This window comes from Sus scrofa, chromosome 1, assembly GCF_054392235.1.
Source record: "Sus scrofa isolate SSC_HxYL_T2T_F1_AM1 chromosome 1, Sscrofa_HxYL_maternal_Yorkshire_Landrace_v2.0, whole genome shotgun sequence".
Taxonomy (NCBI): domain Eukaryota; kingdom Metazoa; phylum Chordata; class Mammalia; order Artiodactyla; family Suidae; genus Sus; species Sus scrofa.
Window position 1 is genome coordinate 284949444 of NC_139383.1, and position 23017 is coordinate 284972460.

General features: G+C 57.4%; 1 protein-coding gene across 8 annotated transcripts in view; it reads right to left on the minus strand.

Annotated features, from left to right (window-relative positions):
• The window catches only part of RAPGEF1 (Rap guanine nucleotide exchange factor 1), a 129793-nt gene that overhangs the window by 7841 nt on the left and 98935 nt on the right, over nt 1-23017 (minus strand). For 6 of the 8 annotated variants that reach the window (XM_084999536.1, XM_005654593.4, XM_084999533.1 and 3 more), the window contains 5 exons: nt 12062-12150; nt 6803-6914; nt 5110-5185; nt 1857-1941; nt 28-120 (listed from right to left, as the gene is read on the minus strand). In XM_084999536.1, coding sequence (XP_084855662.1) covers nt 28-120; nt 1857-1941; nt 5110-5185; nt 6803-6914; nt 12062-12150 — 455 coding nt within the window. Of the gene's footprint in view, nt 1-27; nt 121-1856; nt 1942-5109; nt 5186-6802; nt 6915-12061; nt 12151-13729; nt 13823-14624; nt 14898-23017 lie in introns of all 8 variants that reach the window. The other 2 variants (XM_084999513.1, XM_084999506.1) reach the window with 1 other exon arrangement.

The window sequence follows — 23017 nt, forward strand, 5'->3', positions numbered from 1 at the left end:
CCCGCAGCCCGGCGGGGCCCCACTCACCAGAGCTCGTCCACCACCCGCACCAGCACGAAGAACGTGTTCTTGCTGACGCGCTTCTTGAACGTGTCGGCGAAAGGCGAGAACTTCTCGTACGTGGACCATGGGTTAAAGAAACAGCCGTTCTCCCAGGCGGGGTCGGGGGACGGGTGGGAGGCTTTTCCTGTAGTCAAATGCCCCCCTCCCCTGGCTACACGTCCGCCCCTCAGCGGCCCTCCAGGAGCCCCGTGGGCAAGGCCGGGGAAGGCAGAGAGCCAGCCTGACCCCAAGGACGGTTCTGGACCCCCGCCTCCTGCCTGGAGAACTGCCGGCCCTCCACTGTCCGGGCCTCTCTGTTGGCTTCAACCCAAGGTTCCTGGGACCTGCCGTTGAAGCTGCATCCTTGAGGCTCAGGCAGAGGCAGGCGGTTGAAAAGCACTTGCCCTCAAACCTCCAGGTCGCCGGGGGAGGCGCACAGCCTGGAGGGGTCCCCCTCTGCTCCTGAGACCCCATGGTCTTTCCACAGCTGCAGAGCCCACCTGAGTGAAGCACAGCAGCCCCCACCCCACAGCAGCCCTTCCAACGGCCGACCACCTCCCCAAGGCCATGGCTTCGACCTTGAGGGTCCTGGTTTCACCCTCGTGTGTTCACCACGCCTCCAGACCCTTCTCTGGCTCCATTCTGCCTGCTCCCCAGAAATCCACGGGCGCTCAGGAAGAAGTGCAAAGGGACAGGGCCCAGGGCTGCAGCACAAAGGACTCACCAGCCACCTGGGCCGGGGGTCACGACGCTGTATCGTGTCCATTAAGGACAAGCAGAGGAGACGCTGACTCAGGGTGGCCTGGACCTCAGTCTCCTTGCGTACATGGTAGGACACACTACAAAGGCACCCTGTTCCTGACAGGGATGCGTGTGTAAAGGGCTGTCACGGCCGAGTGAGACTGCACGTGCAGACACAGCCTCAAACTGACACTGGGGCGTCCTCAAGTGTGAGTCGGTATCACGCCGAACCAGGCTTGTGAGCAGCTGAATGCGCGAGGCTGGAGGGAACGAAGGCCCTGCCGAGGCGGGCTGTGCAGTTCTCAGGGACCGGGGCCGCTGGAGCACAGGAAGGGAGCGGGAAAGCTGGGGGGACTGCCCCAAGTGACGGTGGCTGTCCAGCAGAGGGCACTCGTGGGCTGTGACGCAGGAGGAGGCCAAGGAGCGGGGACCTTGGGGGGGGCCTGTGCTATGCGACAGTAGCTCCCAGGTGAGCCTGGGCAGGACGGGCAGATCTGGCTCCAAGAAAGGCCCCTACTGTGGGGAGCGGCGTTTGAAATGGGAGCCCGTGGGGCAGGGTGGTCCAGGGGTGGGAGCCGATTCTGTCGTGGACACGGAGTGTCTGTCCACTGGTGGTCTGCCAGCAGTTGCAGTGGCGTGTCTGCCCCATAGGTTGCTCATCTGTGTCCCGATCCCCTCCAGCCTGGCACATGTCCTACGCGTCACCCCCATCGCCCTGCGGCTCAGCTCGGGGAAGCTGCAGGTGCCAGTGACCTACACACCGCTCCTCTCGGGCTGCGTCAATTCCAGTTCTTCAGACTCCCCGAGGGACCACCACTGCCACCCCGTGCTCCGGGCACCTCACATGACGTCCCTCAGTCCTTTTACAGGTGAGGAATGAGGCCCAGAGAAGCCTTGCCTGAGGCCCCAAGCTAGGACACGGCAGCACAGGGCTGAGCAGCTCATCACTGCTGCCCACCGTGGCAACACAGCTCCCTGCGCGAGGGCCGAGCAGGCACGCAGGCCCTTCCCCCGAACCCAGGAGGCTCTGTGGAGCGCGGGGTGGAGCCAGGGCGGGGGCCGGGCAAGGATATCTGTACTGCAGCTTCTTGATGAGTTCCTCGGGGCTGATGAAGGTCCTGTAGGTGGTGAGGAAGGCCTCGCAGTACAGCACCAGATCTAGACGCAAGGACGCTGGTTAGTGATGCCTGCCCCTGGCCAGGGACCAAGACAGATGCTTCAGGGATGTGCCACCTCTGATTAGACCTCAGAAATTCTGGTTTGTCCCAAGACTTGATGATTCAAAGAGTCTTTTTTTTCCTTTTTTTGTCTTTTCAGGGCTGCACCCACAGCATATGGAGGTTCCCAGGCTAGGGGTTGAATCGGAGCTGCAGCTGCAGGCCTACACCACAGCCACAGCCACACCAGATCCGAGCCGCATCTGTGACCTACACCACAGCTCATGGCAATGCCGGATCCTTAACCTACTGAGCAAGGCCAGGGATCGAACCCGCAACCTCATGGTTCCTAGTCAGATTTGTTAACCATTGAGCCGTGACAAAACCGCCAATTCAAAGACTCTTAATCACCATCGTGGGCGTAGAGAATACAATTCAAACTCATTAGCGGGACTCTGAAGCTCAATCACAGGCAAGGCTTTTAGAGAGCAGGACCCAGAACAAAACCCTTGGGAATGTCCAGCTACTGAGAGACCTCAGAATGGGTTGAAGGTGCCAAGCCTGGCACACTGCTAGAACATACACGTGAGCACGCTTTGGTGCCAGGGGAGGCGGGGTGCCTGGGAGGAGCCTGGCTCCGCTGCTGGATTTGAGCTGGCAGCAGCACCCCCCTCCCTCTGGAGGGGCTGGCTCTGGCCCGGGAGTCCGACCTTTCCAGACTGACAATGGCCCTGGGACACGCCCTTCGACCGCACAGTCTGGCACAAAGGAGAAGGCAGGAGTTTCCAGCGCAGGTCACTTCTGGAGACGAGTGACCTGGCCCGGCTCGTGAACTTCAGTTACCCCATGCTGGGGCTGAGGTTCGAGTCCCAACTGGCCCCCAAGTCTGTGGTCCCCACTGAGAGGCTGAGCGTGTGCACACAGGCCGCCTTCCCTCTCCTCCCTCAGTCACCCCCAAGTCGCTGGCAGAGGAATCTTGAGGATCCCCACTCCTCCAGCTCAGCAGAGCCCCGGCCTCCGTCCCCCTGCCAGGACGCGAGGAAGAGCAGCACCCGCGTCTGGGGTGTGTTCGCGTGGGCCCGGCGGGCGGAGCCAGCACTGGAGCCACAGCAGGGTCCAGCAGCACTGGGCCTGGGCCCCTTCCTGGACCCCAAGCCTGCCCAGCTCACTGTCAAGTTGGGCTTCTCTGCAAAGACAAAGTGTGGGTCCAGCACAAGACAACCCCTGCTTTTGGAAGAAGGGCCCAGGCCTGCACCCCTGAGCCACGGGGCCTTCCAGCCACTGGTCCACAGGAAGCAACCTGCCTAAGGAGCTTGCGTGGCCCAGGGCCTCTGCCTCAACGATTCAGCCCAGGTACAAAGGACATTGGTTCCCTGGAGCCTCAACATCTTTCCATTGATGAGACAGAGTGGAAGCCCCAGTGGGCAGCAGGGCCCCCCTTCCAGGCACAATGGGCACAGACTGGAAGGTTCTGGGGTTGCCCGGCCTGCGGGGCTCCCTCTGGCCTTGGCTACAGCTGCTTGCACCTGGCAGGACAGCAGAGTTCCCTGCTCAGAGCCGAGGACTGAGCCAGCTCCCGTTCCAGCCTTTTACTTCTGGACAAGAATGAGAACTGTTTCTCACGCCACGCTGAGAACGCGGGCGCGTCCACTGCAGGAAGCAGGGCACATGCTGTTCCTGGGATGGGAACAGAGAGGCCCCAGCACTTCCTATGTGCCAGGCATGTCTCAGGTTAGCTCACTCAAGCTTCACGTGTGCTGGGCACTCTCAAAAATCTGAGCCAGTGGAGGCCGAGCAGGGCTGTGCCTGGCGGTTGCCTAAGCCTGCAAACGGCATAGCCAGGATTCAAACTCAAAGTCTCAGAACCACGCTCTGCTTGGGTCAGAAGAAGCCTGGAGGGCAGAAGCGTGGCCAGCTGAGTTTGGGGGAGCCATTTCTCCTTTTACTCTCTTTTTCAAATTTTCTGCAATGTAAACAATCGTTTTTGTGCTACCTTCATAATTACAAACTCCCAGAACCATCTAAGTAACACGCTGGAGACATTTGCTGCAAAAACAGGGGGACAAAGTCGTTTACAAAAATAAAATCGGGGGGGTTAGGGTTCAAGACTGGGGTGCTTCCGTTCCTCCCCACCTTAATTTAACGTCGCTGTTCCACCATCTTTTTAATAATTTAAAAAACGTTAAGAGGAGTTCCTGTTGTGGCGCAGCAGAAACAAATCTGACTGGGACCATGAGGTTGTGGGTTCGATCCCTGGCCTCGCTTGGTGGGTTAAGGATCTGGTGTTGCCCTGAACTGTGGTGTAGGTCGCAGACCTGGCTCAGATCCTGCATTGCTGTGCCTGTGGTGTAGGCCAGCAGCTGTAGCTCTGATTCAACCCCTAGCCTGGGAACCTCCTTGTGTCATAGGTATGGCCCTTAAAAAAGCAAAAACAAACTAACAAAAAAACGTAAAAAGAAAGTGAGTGTGGAGAGAGGCCAGGCCTGGCAGGAGCGTGTGGGCACTGCAGTGCCCCTGCCGTCCTGACCAAGGTCACGGGCACCGTCTTCACAACCCCCTTCTCTTCTTCCTTCCAGAACACAACCTGGAAAGACTGCTCTTTCGCTGGCAGAGTCCACCCTGCTTTTCTGGCCCCCTCAGAGAATTGGGACCCAGAATGGGGTGTCTCCATGCTGAGGGGGGGACCCCATCCTGCGGAGGTAATGCGGCTGTGAGACAGACAGCTCCTGGACAGAGTGCTGCCCCAGGAAGCCCCTGGAGCGGGCATGTGAGGCCCAGGCTAGCAGTCTGGAGCATTGACGGGCCAATTATCAGGAGAGGCATCAAAAGCTACCCGCACAGCGACGTGACCTTTAGGCTGCTGAACGCGCTGGGACAAGAGGTCAAGCTCCGCACGGGGAACTCGCCCCCTTGGAGGTCCTGGGGTCCCCGCGAGCCGGCACCAACCGAGGACACGCCCCGAGAGGCTGGGAAGTAGCGTGCCTGGCTTTGAATGCGAGTCACCTGTGCCCAGCGTGGGCTCTCCCCACAGTGACCCAGCAGCACCGGGACCGCTGTTCCGATGGCTCAGGGCTGGTGGCGAGGAGAGAAAGGGAGGGAGGGGCCGCGGCAGTGGAGGGAGCCCGCGCTGGCTTCGGCGAAAGCTCCCACACCCAGGCCACTGCCCTACCTTTCCTGTCCGTCTCGGTGGCGTGGACCAGCAGGATGTCGCCAGACCCTCCACGGACGTCTGGCCCGTCGTCACCCTGCGAAACCACACAGAGAAGGGGGTGAGGCAGAGGCAGCCAAAGAAGGTGGGCGTAGGAAGTCACAGGCAGGGAGGCGACGACAGGGACACCAGGGGGCAGAGACCCCTCCGCCCCGCTCTCCCTCAGTGCGGAGGCATCTGGCCCGGCTGCAGAGGCCAGGAGGACCTGCCCACCCTGCCCACCTGGCAGACAGGCACCATGAGAGCTCATCGGGGGGCCACGGTGGGCACCAGGGCACGGGGCTCTGGACATAACTGGGTTTGGGTTGGGGCATGTGGCTTCAGTCAGGCTCTCCCTGTTCACCAGTCTGTGGGTCAGAGAGGCGAGGAGGGGACGAGGAGCCTCTAGGGAGGCAGGCAGGCATGTTCCTAAAGCCACAGCGAGCTGCCCTGCACCTGAGTCTGCTTCCGGCAGGGCGGGGGGTCGGGGGCACGGTCCCGTCACAGGTTCTCCCGGGGCACCCTTCTCAGAGGAGTGGGGAGTGTCACAAGGACGTTCCCGTAGCCCTGCTTCTCTGCCCACCCACCGCCCCGCCCCACCCCACCCAACTAAGGAAAAGCCTTCTTTTCACACGGGCACACAAAGGTTTGAACCCATAAACCTGGCCTGGAGCCCAAAGGAGCTGCGACCAGGGAAGGCCAGGAGCAGAAGCCCCGGGGCCACATTCCCTCACGCTGGACCCCGAGGGAACAACACCCACCAGCCTCCTGGCATCTCTGCCCCTTGCTCCTGGCAATGCGCCTGCCTCTTCAGGGCCTCAAGTGCCTCTCCAGGGCCTCAAGGCTTTCACCCCTGGAACCCAGGGTCCTGAGTGACGCGGACTGCCAGGCCCAGGCCTTGGCTTTTCAGAAGAAATTTCTGGCAAGGGTCACGAAACATGACTTCTCTGCAGAGGAGCCAGCCCCGCCTTCCCGGTTCCCCTCTGGGGCAGTGGGCAAAGGGCAACGTCTGGCTGCTGGCCCGTGTGTCGGCGTGGATGCTGGACGCTAGCTGGAGCCCAGAAACCGGTCACCTCCCCAGGGGTGGTCCAGGCTGTCACAGGGAGCACAGCAGAGGGGAGACGGAAGGCCCCGGGTTAGCTCTGCCCGGGCCAGGTCTGGGGACCACGCTGACCACCGAGGCTCTCCTGACAAGGCACAGGACGGAGGAGGCCACCGTGGCCGGGCCTGCACTGCCGTGACTGGCTTGTGCCGCCCACGCTGAAACCGCCATGGGCTGTTCTGTCACTGACAACGCGGACGTCTCCTGCGTGAACGTGGGCTCCCCACATGGGCGTGGGGCCGCACCCGCACGGGTTTCATTCTCCCAAGAACCGCCCCCCCTGCCCCAAGTCCCATCATTCGGGGCCTGGAGATGCCACGTCACTTGCCCAGGACCACGCTCTAGACGTGCTAGAGAAGAGAAAGGACGCGTCCTCCTGGACGCCGACCACTGGCCGGTGTCTCAGGGCAGGTGCGGCGGCCCAGGCATTGCGCCGGGATAAATGGGACGCGTGGAGCCCACGGGCCAGCACGGCCCCTGGGGGGCTGGCACTTGGCTTGGGCCACGTCCAGGTGACCTCCGCACGGGCTTTTCAGGCCAGACGCTGCGCACGAAGGCCTGGGAAGCACTCACCTCTTGCTTGAGCGTCAGCCTGGCCATGATCTCACTGTGGTCGATGAGGGACAGCTCGTCCACTTCCTCCTCTGACTGAGCTGACTCGGAGGCGTCTGGAGACTTCGGGGCCCTGGAGACAGAAGCGACTGTGCTGCGTCACAGGCCCTGGGGCCATGCGGTACAGAACAAGCCGGCCCTGCACGGCAGCTCCAGCGGGAGACCAGGGCTGCCCCCACCCCCCCCGGGGCCCAGTATGGACCGAAGCCAGGACGCAGGCTGGATCTCCAGCTCCGCTCCCGATGCGCTGTGGGATCTTGGACGTTCCTGGCCCCTCCGGATGCTCCATCTGCAAGTGGAGGGACTAGCACGGAGCTCGAGAAGGCGCCACCGAGCAGCATGAGAAAGCAATGGTCTCGGTCGTCTGCTTCAAGGCCACCGTGTGGACACCCGGTGCTCATGGGAGCCGGGCCGCAGGGCCAGCAGGACAGGAGAGCGCTGAGACGGAAGCGCTAGGTGGGAGTGTGGCGGAACATCTCACAAAGGCGGCAGAGGCGACGTGCGGGTCCTACCGCTGACTTTCAAGTGCAGACTGAAGAACGCGACTGCAGAGTCCTAGACCTGGTCAGGCTGGACTCAGGCTAACACCGAAAATGTTACAAGATGAAAGCGACATACAACCAAACCAAAGAGGACTCCTGACTGACCTAGGCTCCAAAACATTAGCTATTCCAGACATTAGGGAGGACAGGGGAGCTAGAAACTCATTTGCATTTATTATTACTCTTCTTGGGTGTGCGAATCACACTGTAATCAGGGAGGGATTTAATTTTTTTTTTTTTTTCTTTTTAGGGCCACACCCACGGCATATGGAAGTTCCCAGGCTAGGGGTCCAATCGGAGCTACAGCTGCCGTCCTGTGCCGCAGCCACAGCAACACCGGATCCTTAACCCACTGAGTGAGGCCAGGGATGGAACCCACAACCTCACGGTTCCTAGTCGGATTTGTTTCTGCTGCACCACAACGGGAACTCCTAACTGCATTTCTAGATGCCAGCCTACACCACAGCAACGTGGGATCCGAGCCGAGTCTGCGACCTACGTCACAGCTCATGGCAATGCTGGATCCTTAACCCACTGATCGAGGGCAGGGATTGAACCCGCAACGTCATGGTTCCTAAGGTGGACTCATTTCTGCTGTGCCATGATGGGGAACTCCTAAAATTTTTTTTGTTTTTAAGGGCCACACTCAAGGTATATGGAAGTTCCCAGGCTAGGGGTTGAATCGGAGCTGCAGCTGCTGGGCCTACACCATGGCCACAGCAATGCTAGAACCGAGCTGCAACTGTGACCTACGCTGCAGCCTACAGCGACACCAGATCCTCAACCCACTGAACCTGAATCCCCAGGTTCAGGGATTGAACCTGCATATTCATGGATACTAGTTGGGTTCTTAACCCACTGAGCCATGAGAGGAACTCCAGGGAGGTAGTTAAATTTTTTTTTTAGGAGGCAGGATAAAATACTTAGGGGCCAAGTGTCACTTCTCTAACTTCTGTAACTTCCTTTCAAATACACACTGCACGTAATCAACATGCCTCTGGAAACTCACAATAAAAAGGAATCTTTCACGATCTTTACGTGAACCTGGAAGAGGCAGGAGGAAAGGTGGCCCAGGATGTGAAGAGAGCGTTACGGGGGATGTGCAGAAGCTTAGGAAGGTTGGGGTACTTAAGAGGCAGAGGCGGCCTGCATGCCGGAATGAAGGCTTTGGAAGGGTGGGATTATCATTAGTGATTTTTCTTATTTTTTTGTACTTTTAATACACTTTCTATGTTTTCTCTACCCCGAGCATGCATAATTCTGAGAAGAGAAAAAAGGCAAGCACGTAGAGCACATCTTGGAGATACTGTGGGCTCTGTTCCCAACCACCGCAATGAAACAACTATCACAATAAACTGAGTTACGTGAATCTTTAAAAGTTTCCCAATGCACATAGAAGGTATATTTATACTACAGTCTATTAAGTGTACAATGGCACTGTCTAAAGAACAATATACATATGCCTTCTTATATAATACTTTTTTTTTTTTTGTCTTTTTGTCCTTTCTAGGGCCACACCCATGGTACACGGAGGTTCTCAGGCTAGGGGTCTAATCAGAGCTGTGGCCACCGGCCTATACCACAGCCATAGCAACGCAGGATCCAAGCTGCGTCTGCGACCTACACCACAGCTCACGGCAACTCCGGATCGTTAACCCACTGAGCAAGGCCAGGGATCGAACCCGCAACCTCATGGTTCCTAGTCGGATCCATTAACCACTGCGCCACGACGGGAACTCCTTAAATAATACTTTCTGGTTAAAAAGTGTTAGCTACCATCTGAGCCACTGTTAAGATGCAATCTTTCTGCTGGTGGAGGGTCTGGCCTCAATGCTGGTGGCTGCTGAAGGCTGGGGTGGCCGTGGCCATTTCTGAAAACAAGACACCCATGAAGTCTGCGGCATGGACTGGCTCTTGCTTTCACAGACGATTTCTCTGTGGCCCGCAATGCTGGCTGACGGCATTTTACCCACCGTAGAGCTTCTTCCAAAACTGGAGTCAATCTTCTCAAGCCTGGTGCTGCTTTAATCGACCCAGTATGTGGAATATTCTAAATCCTTTGTCGTCGTGCCCACAATCTCCCCAGCACCTTCCCTGGAAATGGATCCCATCAAGAAACCATCCCTAAGAGGCACTTCCTTATCTGTTAAAGTCTCATCATGGGATTGCAAGCATTTAGCCAGATCTTCAGGCTCCACTTTTTTTTTTTTTTTTTGGCTTCGCTTGCAGCATGCACAAGTTCTCAGGCCAGGGATTAAATCTGGGCCATAGCAGCAACCACAGCCACAGCAGTAACAATGCTGGATCCTTGACCCACTGAGCCACACAGGAACTCCAGGCTCCACTTTTTTTTTTTTTTTTTGTTTTTTTTGTCTTTTTAGGGCCGCACCCTCGGCATATGGAGGTTCCCAGGCTAGGGGTCGAATTGGAACTGTAGCTGCCGGCCTAGGCCACAGCCACAGAAATGCCAGATCCAAGCTGCGTCTGCAACCTATAGCACAGCTCACGGCAATGCTGGATCCTTAACCCACTGAGTGAAGCCAGGGATCGAACCCGAAACTTCATGGTTCCTAGTCGGATTTCTTTCTGCTGCACCATGACGGGAATTCCTCCAGGCTCCACTTTGAATTCTAGTTCTCTTGCTATTTCTACCATCTGCAGTTACTTCCTCCACTGAAGCCTTGAACCCCTCAGAGTCATCCAGGAGGGTTGGAATCAACTTTTCTTTTTTTTTTTTTTTTGGTCTTTTTAGGGCTGCACTTGTGGCATATGGAGGTTCCCAGGCTAGGGGTTGAATTGGAGCTGCAGCAGCCGGCCTACACCACAGCCACAGCAACGCCAGATCTGAGCCACGCCTGCGACCTACACCCCAGCTCATGGCAACACCAGATCCTTAACCCACTGAGCAAGGCCAGGGATCGAGCCTGGCACCTCACGGATGCTAGTCAGATTCGCTTTCGCTGAGCCACGAAGGGAACTCCAGAATCAGCTTTCCCAATCTTGTTAATGCTGACATCTGACCTCTCCCACGAATCACGAATGTTCTCAGGGACCTTTAGGATGGCGACCCCTTTCCAGGAGGTTTAACTCAGTTTGCCAGGTCCACGAGCGGGATCGCTAGTTACAGCAGCGACAGCTTTACGTCACCACTGCCATAACTGGTAACGCAATGTATTTCTCAGCTGATACGACGGGTAGTTGAGATGCCTTCCTGGATTGGGGGCTGCCGAAGGACACTGTGACAGCAGGCGGGAAGCCACGCGGCCCTCGCCCTGAGCCTCCCTCAGGGCTCCTGGGGGAGCATTACCTATTAGCAACTATACCCTGAAAGGAATCTTTTTTCCCTCAGCAGGAGGTCTCAACAGTGGGCTTAAAATATTCAGTAAACCATGTGGTACCCAGAGGTGCTGTGGTCCCGGCTCCGCGCTCCCATTTAGGGAGCACGGGCAGAGCAGAGGCAGCAGCATTCTGACGGGCCCTACGAGCTGGGACGGTCCATGAGCACTGGCTTCAGCTCCGAGTCACCAGCAGCATCAGCCCCTAATGACAGAGGCTGCCTGTCCTTTGACGCCTGGAATTCAGGCACCGACTCCTCTCCAGCTCCGAGTCCCGGTCGGCGTCTTCTTCCAGTGGAAGGCTGTTTCCTCTGCACTGAAAATCCGTGGTTTGGGGCGGCCGCCTGCGTTCAGTATCTGAGCTGGAGCTTCTGGATAACTCGCTGCAGCTTCTGCATCAGCACCTGCTGCTCCCCTTGTGCGGTGATGCTATGGAAAGGGCTCTTGCCTTCAGCCTCATGGACCAGCCTCTGCCAGCGTCACCCTTCCCTCCCGCAGCTTCGCCACCTTCTCAGAAGCCTTCGTGGACTCGGAGGGTCGGGGCCTTGCTGTGGGTTTCGCTTTGGTTCAAGGGAGCGGTATGGCCGATCTGATCTTCTACCCAGACCACTCAAACTTTCTCCGTATCAGCAGTAAGGCTGCTTTGCTTTCTTATCAGTCATGCAGTCCCTGGAGCAGCACTTTGAATATCCTTCAGGAACTTTTCCTTTGCGACCGTAACTTGACTCGCTGTCTGTGACACCGGAGGCCTAGCTTTAGGCCTGAGCTGGCCTTCCCCACGCCTTCCTCACTAGGCTTCCTCATTTCGAGCTGCTGATTTAAAGTGAGAGACCTGCTGCTCTTCCTTTCACTTGAACACTTAGGGGTTGCTGTGGGGTCATCAACTGGCCTGACCTCAATATTGTTGTGTCTTAAGGAACAGAGAGGCCCGAGGAGAGGGAGAGACGGGGTAGCCGTGCAGTGGAGCCGTCAGAACACCCACAGCGTTTATCGATTAGTTTGCCATCTCATACGGGCACGGTTTGTGGTGACCCAGGACAATTACAGTGGTAGCAGCAAAGATCACTGATTGTCGTAACGGGTAAAATAATAGCGAAAACATTTGAAACTGGGAGAATTACCAAAATGTGATGCAGAAACGCGAAGTGAGCACATGCTGCTGGAAATAAGGCGCCTACCGACCGTCTTGGTTCAGGGCAGCCACGAACCTTCAGTTTGCAGAAGACCCTCTGCGCGGTGCTGTTGTACACGAAGCACCAGCAGGCCCGGTGTGCTCAGGGGTGGGTGTGCGTGCGAGAGCACACAGCCCTCAGGGCACCCAGCTCCCCGGGGCAGCTTCGTACCTGTCCCCGCCGTCTCTGCCTTCCTGCCCAGGGGCACTGCTGCCTGATGAAGCATCTCTGAGGTGTCCATCTTTCATGGCTGGCGATTCCTGAAAGAGAAGGCAGTGCTGGGTTTGTGACACGGGCCCCACGCTGGGCTGCTCTGCTTCCCAGCCTTCCTGCCTGCCAGTGGCTTCCGAGGGCCAGTTCCCATGGAGCAACCTAAGACGCAAACGAGTTAACCGGGACTGTGGTTAATGACACCGGGAGCAGAGGCCCTCTCCAGATCAGCTCCCTGCCTTTGGGGAGGGTGAACAGTGCCACGACTTATAACCCCTGCCAGCTGCCAAGCTGGACGAAGCCAGCCCAGCCACCGCCTGGAAGAAATGACTGTCACAGTTGCCCCCACTCAGCTGTGCCCAGCCAGGTGCCGCGCAAGCCTTTTCCCACCTGGTCCTACCACGCCTGTTCGCACAAAGCAACAGAGACTGTGGCGGGCCCTGCCCAAGACCCCCCAGTGGGAAGGCTGCGGCCTGGACTCAAACCCGGGACTGTCTGCCTCCACAGCCTGGGCCCCCGCAATCAGGCCTGGCTGGTGTGCACGAACCTTTGCTGACTTCCTAGTCACAGCAAGGCCTCGGGCCACAGTGCCCGCCTGGCTGCCTCCCAGTTATGCTTCCAAAGAGTCCAAGCTGCTCGAGTGCACGAGGCAACCCTCTCCCCTCCCCCAGCAGCCTTGCTTCTTCCCAGGAACCTGGGCCCACCCCTCTCAGTGACAACACGGCCCCCCTGCATCCCTGTTCTGCCACCGAGGCCATGAGAGAGCAGGGGGGCACGAGGGGCACAAAGGAGCAGCACTGAACGAGGTCACGTGTTGGGGGAGAGCCTCGGCAGGCCGGCCTGGGACTCTGTTGCACAAAAGCTAAACCGGATGACACGGGGCACAGATCACCAGAGGGGACAGGTGAGGTGGGGTCACCAGGGGGGAGAGAGCTCAGCTCCAAGAACAGGGCTGAATCCCACTGCAGTGAAAATTCCACAACCTTCTACAGTTTGCTAATGCCTGAGGTGGGGCCTGCCTGGTGTGGGTTCCTCAGATGCTGTGGGACCCCCATGGGGCCATCTTGATGGGGCTGACATGCTTCTAAGGGGCTGGGCCCTTTGGGGGAGCCCTGAAGGTCACAGCCTGCTCGGTGAGTTTTGAGGGTTTTGAGCGCTCAGGTTTTGCCACAGCACAGCCAGAAAAGCCGACCACTTGACCCAACTGCTGCAGGTCGACCGTCGGGACGGCCGTACCAGTGAGCGTGTTGGGGGAGGCCCGGCGGGCTCACCAGCTTCCCTGGGAGCAGGGACCGGAGGGTGGGAGGAGCATGCTGGGGAGGAGGGGCTTCGGTCTGGGAGGCTCAGGACGAAGAGTCCCCGCCTCTGGGGAGGGACGGAAGAGGGACCTCGACACCAGAAGATGGGGTAGCAAGAAAGCACCCAGAGCAACCAGATCCGCAGCCAGGGCCGGTGCCAGGCCGCCCCCGGGATTTCCAGACGGCCCCTCGGCCAGGCTGGAGGAGCCCCCCACTGCTGAAGCGCAAGCCAAGGCCGGCGCCACCGCGGCTGCTGGTGACCAGGAGGCTCCGCCAGCAGAAGCAGGCTGACCCACCAGGCCGCATGCGCGAAGCAGCCGAGGTCACTTACTCCTCGAGGGCCGGCCAGCGCCCCGCCGCTCCGGCCAGAGCCACACAGACCGACGTAGTCACCCTCGCCAGCCTCCTCACTGGCGCGTTCGCTCTGGGGAGACAGGACGAGAGGAAACGCACATGTGACAGGCCCCCGGCTGCCCTGACTGGACGCTCCTTCCACGGGGAGAGAAGACTCGACGGCGGGGCCCTCTGTGCTCCTGGGCCGCAGAACAAACCTGCTCCTGCCACCTCCTGCCTCTGTTGGGGGACCCGAGTTTCCTGCCGGAGCTCCTCCAAAGATGTCAAGGACCCCTCGAACTGTCCCCGGGGAGCGTACTCCTCCCCGCTCTGCCGCGGTGGGGACTGCAGGGTCCCCAGGGGCTGGGGCGACCGCGGAGGGCAAGAGGCAGCGCAGGGGGATGGCTCGTCGTGCTGGAGCATGGGCCCCACGGCCCCGCTGGCTCTGCCCGTCTACTGGTCCAGGGCCACTCCCCTGTGCCCACGTGGAGCACTGCAGCCCACGTCGCAGCACAGGAAAGAGGCCCTCCACCGGCAGCACCCCGGGCAACCAGATACGCAACTGCCTTCGAGCTCTGCCGGAGGCCTCGGCGTCCCTTCCTACGAACAACCAAACGGAAAACCAGTGGTACTTTCTATCTCAGGCTTCTGACGACCGACTGTCTCGAAGCGGTCCCTGACCCATTTGTGGAAAGTCAGAGCCCTCGTTTGACGGGAGCTCTGCCGAGAAGGTTCGGTTTCTGTTCTGGAAACCACTCGTGACCTTCCACACCCCTCAATCCAGCCACGCTGCTCCCGGGCACACGCCAGCAACCGACCCGACAGCCAGCGCGGGGAGAGGCCTTCTCAAAACGTGCAGCCGCGGGAGGCGTGCGTGCGGACGGAGTTCTCACCGAAGGCGTCTGGGGCGAGTCAGTGAAAGAGGTTTCGGAAGGAAGGCAGACAGTGTTCCCATGAAAGCTGCTCTCCTGAGAAGATGAAAGAGGCCCGTCCAGGGTGCTGGGAGGCGGACTGGCCACGGCTGGCACCGCTAAGTCAGAGCTCTGAGACTGGTGGACAGGTGGGAAATGCGGAGAGGAAGAGGAGCTAGACGGGAGGAGAGGGCGGACGGAAGCTTGGCTGTGAGGCACGAAGTCCTGCGAGTAGGACCTAAACACAGACTTATACTAAGCAAAGCGGAACACAGACACGCACACGAGAGGACGGGAAGAAGAAAACAGACAAAAGAAAAAGAGATTAGATTAAGTCAGCTGCCCCGAGACAGGCTGTGCACAGTCATTCCGATGAGGGCCCGGCCCCCCCACCTCAGGGCGTCCTCAGTGTCTAATCGGCAGGACGCGGGGCCCCCAAAGGAGAGCAGGCCCCCCCGTACGGGAGTCCCGTCCTCCGCTCTGTCAGGAAACGAAGCCTGCACAATCCCGTCTGTGCCGTCTGTCCTTTCAGGGACCGTGCGGCTAAAGTCAGGGTGTGCCGTCACACAACCGGTCACACTTACTCGTTCTGAGTTTTTGGAACGAGTCTCTTTGGTTCTATCTCTTGACAGCCACATACTGTGGCCTTTAAAATACAGCAATCACTTCAAATCCTTCTGGAAGGGAAGGGCAGAAGCCTTAAAAAGGGTTCAAAGGACTGGGCTAGCAAAACCCTACAAACCAGAGTTCACTGCCCTTTCTCCATGTCTGTCTGTCCATCCTTCCTTCCTGCCTTCCTCTTTCTTTTTTTTTTTTTGCTATTTCTTGGGCCGCTCCCACGGCATATGGAGATTCCCAGGCTAGGGGTCCAATCGGAGCTGCAGCCACCGGCCTACGCCAGAGCCACAGCAACTCGGGATCCGAGCCGTGTCTGCAACCTACACCACAGCTCACGGCAACGCCGGATCATTAACCCGCTGAGCAAGGGCAGGGACCAAACCCGCAACCTCATGGTTCCTAGTCGGATTCGTTAACCACTGCGCCACGACGGGAACTCCCCTTCCTTTCTTTTAAGCAAATAAAGTGCAATGTCCCTAACACTGCCTTGAACCTCAGGAGACAAGTCTGAGGTGGGGCTGGCAGTGACAGTGGACACCCACGGCTTCCTGGAACCAGTGAGCACGCTCCAGGCCTGGGCTCCGCTGCGACATGAGGGACAGAGGGGTTGTGGAGGACCCGACAGTGTCCTCGTGTCCTGCAAAGGGCCTGCCAGCACCTGGGAAACGGCGAGCAGTGTGGAAGGGGCTGCGTCTGAAGTCCCTGCCAGGCTCACCTCCCACCTCTCTGACTCCAGAACGTGACAAAAGCCCACCCAGCACAAACATGCCCAGCACTCACGCATGTGTCCTCTGCTCTTTGCACAGAACTTCTGAATCCCACGGACAAGGACAAGCGGAAAGAAGAAATGTAGTTTTAAAGTAGCAGGAGGTCAAAGCCACCCCTGGACGGAGAGCTGCTGGGATTCAAGGGACAGGCAAGCCCTCCCTCTGTCCCCGCTGCTGCCAGCCCCGAGGCCATTGCAACCAACGAGCCCCGCCCACAGCGGGTTTCTATCCGACCCAGAAACCTGCCTAGGTAGCTACTCGTTTTCACACATTGTATTTCCCCATGTAATTCACAAACTCAAGGCCAAGGCTGGTACCCAGGCAGACGAGCCTGTGGAAGTGCCACACTGACACGGAAGGCTCAGAGGCTCGCTGGACCCGGTTCGCACGCCAGCTTGCTGAGAAGCCGGGGGCAGAGGAGCCATAGTATCCTCCCCACAGGTGCCATGTGCCAACTGAGCCCTCAGAGCCACCAACCGGGGCTGGGCACTCACTCTGGGCCGTGCCGGGGAGGTAGAGTTTGGTGAAGCGCTTGGCCTTTGCAGTTCCCGGTTTCACCTCCGGAGGATGCTCCCTCACTGGCTGGGAAGGTCCACAGAGAAGAAACGCCTCGGCCGAGGGAGGGGACGGCCTGGTCCCGAGAGGCCACTCTGAGGGACCCCTCCACGCCACCCTGTTGGGACAGTGGCTGCGGTCCCCCATGAAAGCCCAGTTGTCGGACCTGTCAGATGCTCACCCCCGGCAGGAAGGTGCTGCCACAGGACCTGCTGAGAGACACTCCCCTCTGGTCAGGAATCCGCCTAGTTTAAGATTCACGCTCGGTGCTGCTGTGGTTGGAGTGTTTGTGTCTCCCTGCCCCAACTCGTGCCGAAATCCTAACCGCCAGGGATGACAGTGTTTGGAGGGGCCTTGGGAAGTCTTTAAAAGCTCTCCCCAGTGGGGTCTGGGCCCCAGAAGGGTGCCTCGCCCTCCTGCCGCATGAAGATCACTGAGTGTCTATGACCAAGAAGAAGGCCCTCACCCAACCGAGCTGGCACCCTGGTCTTGACTTCCCACCCCCAGAGCTGTGAGCAATGAACTTGTTACAAGCAGTCCAGTCGATGGTATTGTTTCAGCTGCGTGAGCGAACTAAGACAAGTGCCAACTCTGAGGGCTTGACGAGTCCTCACTGACCCCCCTCCTGCCCCCCTGAGCACTTAAGCAGGCCCTGCAGGAACCAAGCATGTGACTCTCTCTCTCATACACACACACACACACACACACACACTCATGCATGCAAGCATGTACGCACAATGGATCACACCTGATACTAGCTCGTGGGGCGGCAGACTCCACACTGCAGCTGCCTTTCCCGGGAGATGGGACAACAGCTGAGAGGGCACGCTCTCAAGGAACACAGACCTGGGCTCGGGTCCTGGGCTCTCTCCCTGTGTAACCGTGGGCAGGTGATGTTAAGTTCTTGAGCCCCAGTCTTTTCCTCTTTAAAATGGGGATGAATGGGAGAAAATAGTATCAAATGATGCAACCGACAAGGGCTTAATCTCCAAAATATACAAACAACTCATACAATTTAACAGCAAAAAAACAAACAACCCAACTGAAAAATAGGCAATGGGTTCCCGTCGTGGCTCAGCAGAAATGAATCGGACTAGCATCCGTGAGGACGCAGGTTTGATCCCTGGCCTTGCTCAGTGGTTTAAGGATCCAGCGTTGCTGTGAGCTGTGGTGTAGGTTGCAGACGTGGCTCAGCTCAGATCCCGCGTTGCTATGGCTGTGGTGTAGGCTGGTGGCTACAGCTCTGATTCAAACCCGAGATGGAAACTTCCATCTGCCTCAGATGTGACCCTAAAAAGACAAAAAAAAAAAAAAAAAAAAAAAAAAGAAAGAAAAAAAAGAAAAATGGGCAGAAGACCCAAATAGACATTTCTCCAAAGAAAGCACTTGAAAAAACGCTACATCACTGATTATTAGAGAAATGCAAATCAAAACTACGAGATACCACCTCACACCTGTCAGAATGGCCATCATTAATAAATCCACAAAGAACAAATGTGGAGAGGGTGTGGAGGAGAGGGAACCCTCCTGCACTGTTGGTGGGAATGTAAATTGGTACAACCGCTATGGAGAACAGTATGGAGGAACCTCAGAAAGCTAAATATAGAACTGCTGTATGATCCAGCAATCCCACTCCTGGGCATTTATCTGGACAAAACTTCCATTAAAAAAGATACATGCACCCACATGTTCATTGCAGCTCTATTCACGATAGCCGAGACATGGAAATAACCCAAATGCCCACTGACAGATGAACAGATTAAGAAGATATGGTACATATACACAATGGAATACTACTCAGCCATAAAAAACCAAAATAATGCCATCTGCAGCAACATGGATTGAACTAGAGACTCATACTGAGTGAAGTAAGTCAGAAAGAGAAAGACAGATACCATAAGATATCACTTGTGTCTGGAATCTAATATATGGCACAAACGAATCAGTCTACAGAAAAGAAAAAAGCTCGTGGACTTGGAGAAACAGACTTACGGTGGCCGAGGGGGGCATGGGGAGGGAGTGGGGCGGACTGGGAGTCTGGGGTTAGAAGATGCAGATGATAGCATTTGGAGGGGTAAGTAAGCAATGAGATCCTGCTGCACAGCACAGGGGACACTTGTGATGGAGCATGATGGAGGATAATGTGAGGAAAAAATGTCTATTATATGTCAAATTTCACTTGACAGCAGAAATGGACAGAACACTGTAAGTCAACTACAATTAAAAACAAACAAAAACCCTGATCACTTAAAACGGGGATGGATTTCTCACAAGGTCTTTGGGTGGATTCACTGAGACGTCCTGGCGAGTGACAAGCAGTGACTGTCAGCTACTCTCTTTTGTCCTCCGAACTACCCCCAGGAACTCCTCTGAAAACAGAGCTGGGGCATTTAATTAATTCGATACATATGTACTGAATGAGGAAGCACTGAGGAATGGCTTCTAAGGCTGTTATTAACCGGAGCACCTAGGAAACCTCCTGACTCAGTGGCGCCTCCGTTTCGGGTGTGGAGGCTCATGGACCAGCTCGTCTTGCTGTCCAGGCGCAGGCCTGCCCGGTGCAGGGGTGGGAGAGGGGGCTCAGGGACGCTGCCAAAGGCCTGGGCTGCAGAGGAGCGGGCAGCCCCCAAGGAGAGGGAAGGAGCGCCGGCGTCTCTTGGACAAAGTGTCCTGGCTGCCCCGCCGCCCTCCTCGGCAACAGCAGGCCTGCAAAGCGCTGTGGCATTCAAGCTATGCAGTCTTGCTGGGACAAGAGCCAGGCTGGAAAGACACCTTCCGGAGGCAGGAGCGGCCCTCTAATCACCGCAAAGCGACTCCTCACGGCTCTGCAGAGGGGCGGGTTGCAGCGTGGCTCCCGCCGTGCCAGGGTCAACAAGTCCAGGGCATTATTTCCAGGCTTTTAAGGTCATATTTATTCATACGGGCAGGGAGAGAAGCGGGGCTGGCCACCGAACAGAAACACCACTTCACCGAAGCCTGGAGTTTATTTTAGGACTGGCTGGTGCCCGGCTTTGCTTCTGACAGAGAGCTGTTGCACTCTGCAGCAGGAATTTTTATTTATAGCCAGAGTAAGACTGTTTGGGCTGAGGACTTTATAACAGGAGGGGCTGCCTGTCGGGAGAGTGGAGCGCTGGAGCGAGTTCCTGGGGAGGAGAGCAGTGAGAAGAGGGGGTACCTGCCCCCAGTGTCAGCCCTGATCACACTGCTATCAAAGTGCCAGCAAGAACCACCTCATAACGGTGATGCTGATGGTGACAGCTACGCTACTGAGTGCTTCCTGCTGGTCAGGTGAGGCGCTGACTCAGCTTGTCTGCAGCAAGTGCTGTGGCCATCCCGTCCCCAAGGCGAAGGGGCAGGGAAGGTGAGCCATGTACCCAGCAACACTTGGCTCGGCTCCTGAGAGACAGTGCCGGGAGGACCAGCTCACACTCACTGAGTGTTCTGGGCCGTGCCGGGCCCTGAGCAGGCCATCTCGCAGCCCTGCAGCATCCGGCCGGCCACCTCCACTCAAAAATGGCCTCAGCGTAGGGTTCTGATGGCCCGCCTGCAACAGGCGGTCGGCCACGGCTTGACACACAAGCCAGAGATGCAGAGAAAAGACCCGCCCTCCTGTGAGACACAGGAACCGGCAGCCTGTTCTTTTGAAAACACGCACTTGAAAGAACCACTTTCCGGGTGCAAAGGACGAGGAAGGCACGTGCCTCGCGGCCGTTCACATGCTAAACGCAAAGCCGCCCTCAAAGCCGGGGCACCGCTTTCCTTCCTTTCCCCGGTATCCCGGGCGGAAAAGTGACCAGGGATGGGCCCTGTTCTGTGCTGGCGGGAAAGCACCAGAGTCAGATTCCTCAATCTGAGGACCGTCACCGGGTTCCTCTGCTTAGCGGAAGGCGGGGGTGCCAGAGGCGGCAGCCGGCGAGCCAGCAGCTGAGGGCTGCGGCCACGGCCAGAGCACCGTGACTGGAACGGCAACTCCACAGTGACCTGGGCTCCAAGCTCGAAGAAATTTCGGTTCTGCCGGTTGCGCGGAAACGCTCGTTTGGGTCAATGGACTTCGTGTGGCGGGAAGTGTGCGGGCAGTAGAGAAGGTGCCAGAGCTCAGCGCTGCTGGAAACTCCCGGCTCAGCAAGGCTCAGGACTTCCGTGTGTTTGGATGCTACTTAGCAAAACAGAGAAGCGACTGGACAGCTGGTTTGGGGGCATGCATTTTCGTCCACCATCTGTGAGAAAGCGCCCTCCAGGGAAGCTGCTGTTTCAGGCAGTGTGGCCCTTCTTCCCCTCTGCAGGGCCAGCACTGGTCCTGGGCACACAGGACGCCTCCTCCAACCAAGGCCCGCAAGTGTCGACACGACACGGGGCTTCAGTTATTTCTCTTGGAAGGAAGTACACTTTCAGCCACTGCAAAAAACACACACCTGCCACGATTTCTTGGGAAGGAACCTCCTGGAAAGAACCACATCTGATTTGGTTCTCAGAGAGATGGGACGCGGTCACTCCTGGGTCACCAGGACGAACCCATGACAACCTTCCTTGTCACTCCACGTGGCAAACGGGACTGAGGACCGCTGTCTCCTCTCCGCTTCCTGGTCCCAAGTAAGCCATCCTGTGGGCCTGTCTTAGGCCCACAGGCAACTTCCTTCTTGGACGTGCTTGTCTTCATTCACGACAACTACGTTTTAGATCGTGTCAAAAGATGAGCTTCCAAAGCCAAGTGGCAGATTCTGAGGCTGCTGCTGCAACCCATTTCTAAACTCAGACTAGTAATTTTCCAACAGAGGATGCACAAGAACAGAAATGTTTTGCTCAGGAGAACTGCAGGACAGGTGAAAGCAGAAACTGACTCTCTCTTCTCATTACATAGTTCTGCGAGCCGAATCACAAGTTCTTCCTTAAAAACACTCTATTTTTGGTCAATGCTTTTGTGGCTAATTATACCTGTGTAAGAATCTCCAATACACTTTGAGATGCTCTGTGTATTCATTAAATATTAACCTTAATCACAACAACTCTTCACAGGGAAGACTGAGTACCGATTCCAAGATGATGTGAATTCAGTTCTAGAAATCTGACTCAACCATGTTTACTCTCCGGATTGACCAGCACAACAGAGGCTCTAATTACACGTATTCTTAGCACTTATTTACAGCCTGTAGCTAGACTCCGTAGCGCCTCAGAACACAGAGGACAAAAGCCACCCTCTCAATGTCCAGCCCAGGCACGGCTTTCCCGTCCACCAGCCCACGCAGGGCTCCACGTTCCCAGTCATTAACCAATTCACAAATGTCGCCCGAAGGCTGTAGTTTTCATGCTGAGGACCTGGCCTCTAACCTTAGCTCTACCTTAAAACGCTGAGCAAACGGCTCAGCTTCTCTATTCTGGTTTCTCCGCGCCTGGAATGGGAGTCAGCATTCGTCACAGGGCAGGAAGAAGTCGACAAGCAGCTTGAAGACATGAAAGTAAAGGCAACTGTCAGTGTGCGGACAGCACCCTTACGGCTCACATCACACGGGACCTTCACAAGGACCAGGGGGTCCTTCTGGTGCCTGGCGTTTGGGCCATCATGGACTGAGCCAGACGCACATCTGCAGGAAGGGCCAAAGTGAAGTCCCTGAGTCTGAAGCTGGCCTCAGAGCACCAGCCATCCCGCAGCTGAGAGCATCAACGACAAGGACACTGTCGCTCCGAAGCCTTTAGACGGGAGGGGAACAAACGGCCAAGCCAGAATGGGCAAGGGTTCCTTGCTTGGTCCTGCTACTGGATGGGCCAGCCCTGCCTCCCTGCAGGGCCCGTGCTGGCGGCCAGGCAGGGCAAGGCAGGCTGACCCCTGACACAGGTGGGAACCCCAAGGGCAGGGGCTTGACACAAACGCAAAGGCCCGCTTCCACTCTCTGGCCCGAAGGCAGCAGAAACCCAGAGGGGGTGCTGGTCTGTCTGTACCCCCCACCCCCACCAAAGTTGTGTCTGGGCTCAGAGTGGCAGTGAATTTGGACATCACACTTGAGGGACATGCTGGCCACACAAGCGCCCTGAGTCAGTGAGAAGGGCGGGAAAGCACAGGGCGAACCTACCAAGGAGCAAATCCTATTTCAAGGGCCCAGCGGACAGCAGCTGCCTGCGACGTCTGGGGTCACAGAGCCAGCAGCCTGCCTGGCTCAGCAGGCAAGGAACATGAGGACGAAGCGGGCTCTCGGCACAGCCCGGCATCAGCACAGCTGCCTCTTGGGAATGGAGAGAGGCCATCAGGCCACAAGCCAGCATCCGGCTGCTGGATGAAATGCTGGGAAGCGGGGAAGGGGAGAGAGCTAGACGCCTCGCGGCTCGCTGCCTCTGGTGAATCTAGATCCTCCGGGTCAGCACCTGCTACTTGCCGACTGGTTCCGCCCTGACCCGCGCAGAGAAAGCCCAGTCCTTCCCTCAGAACAAAAGCGCCTGAACGTG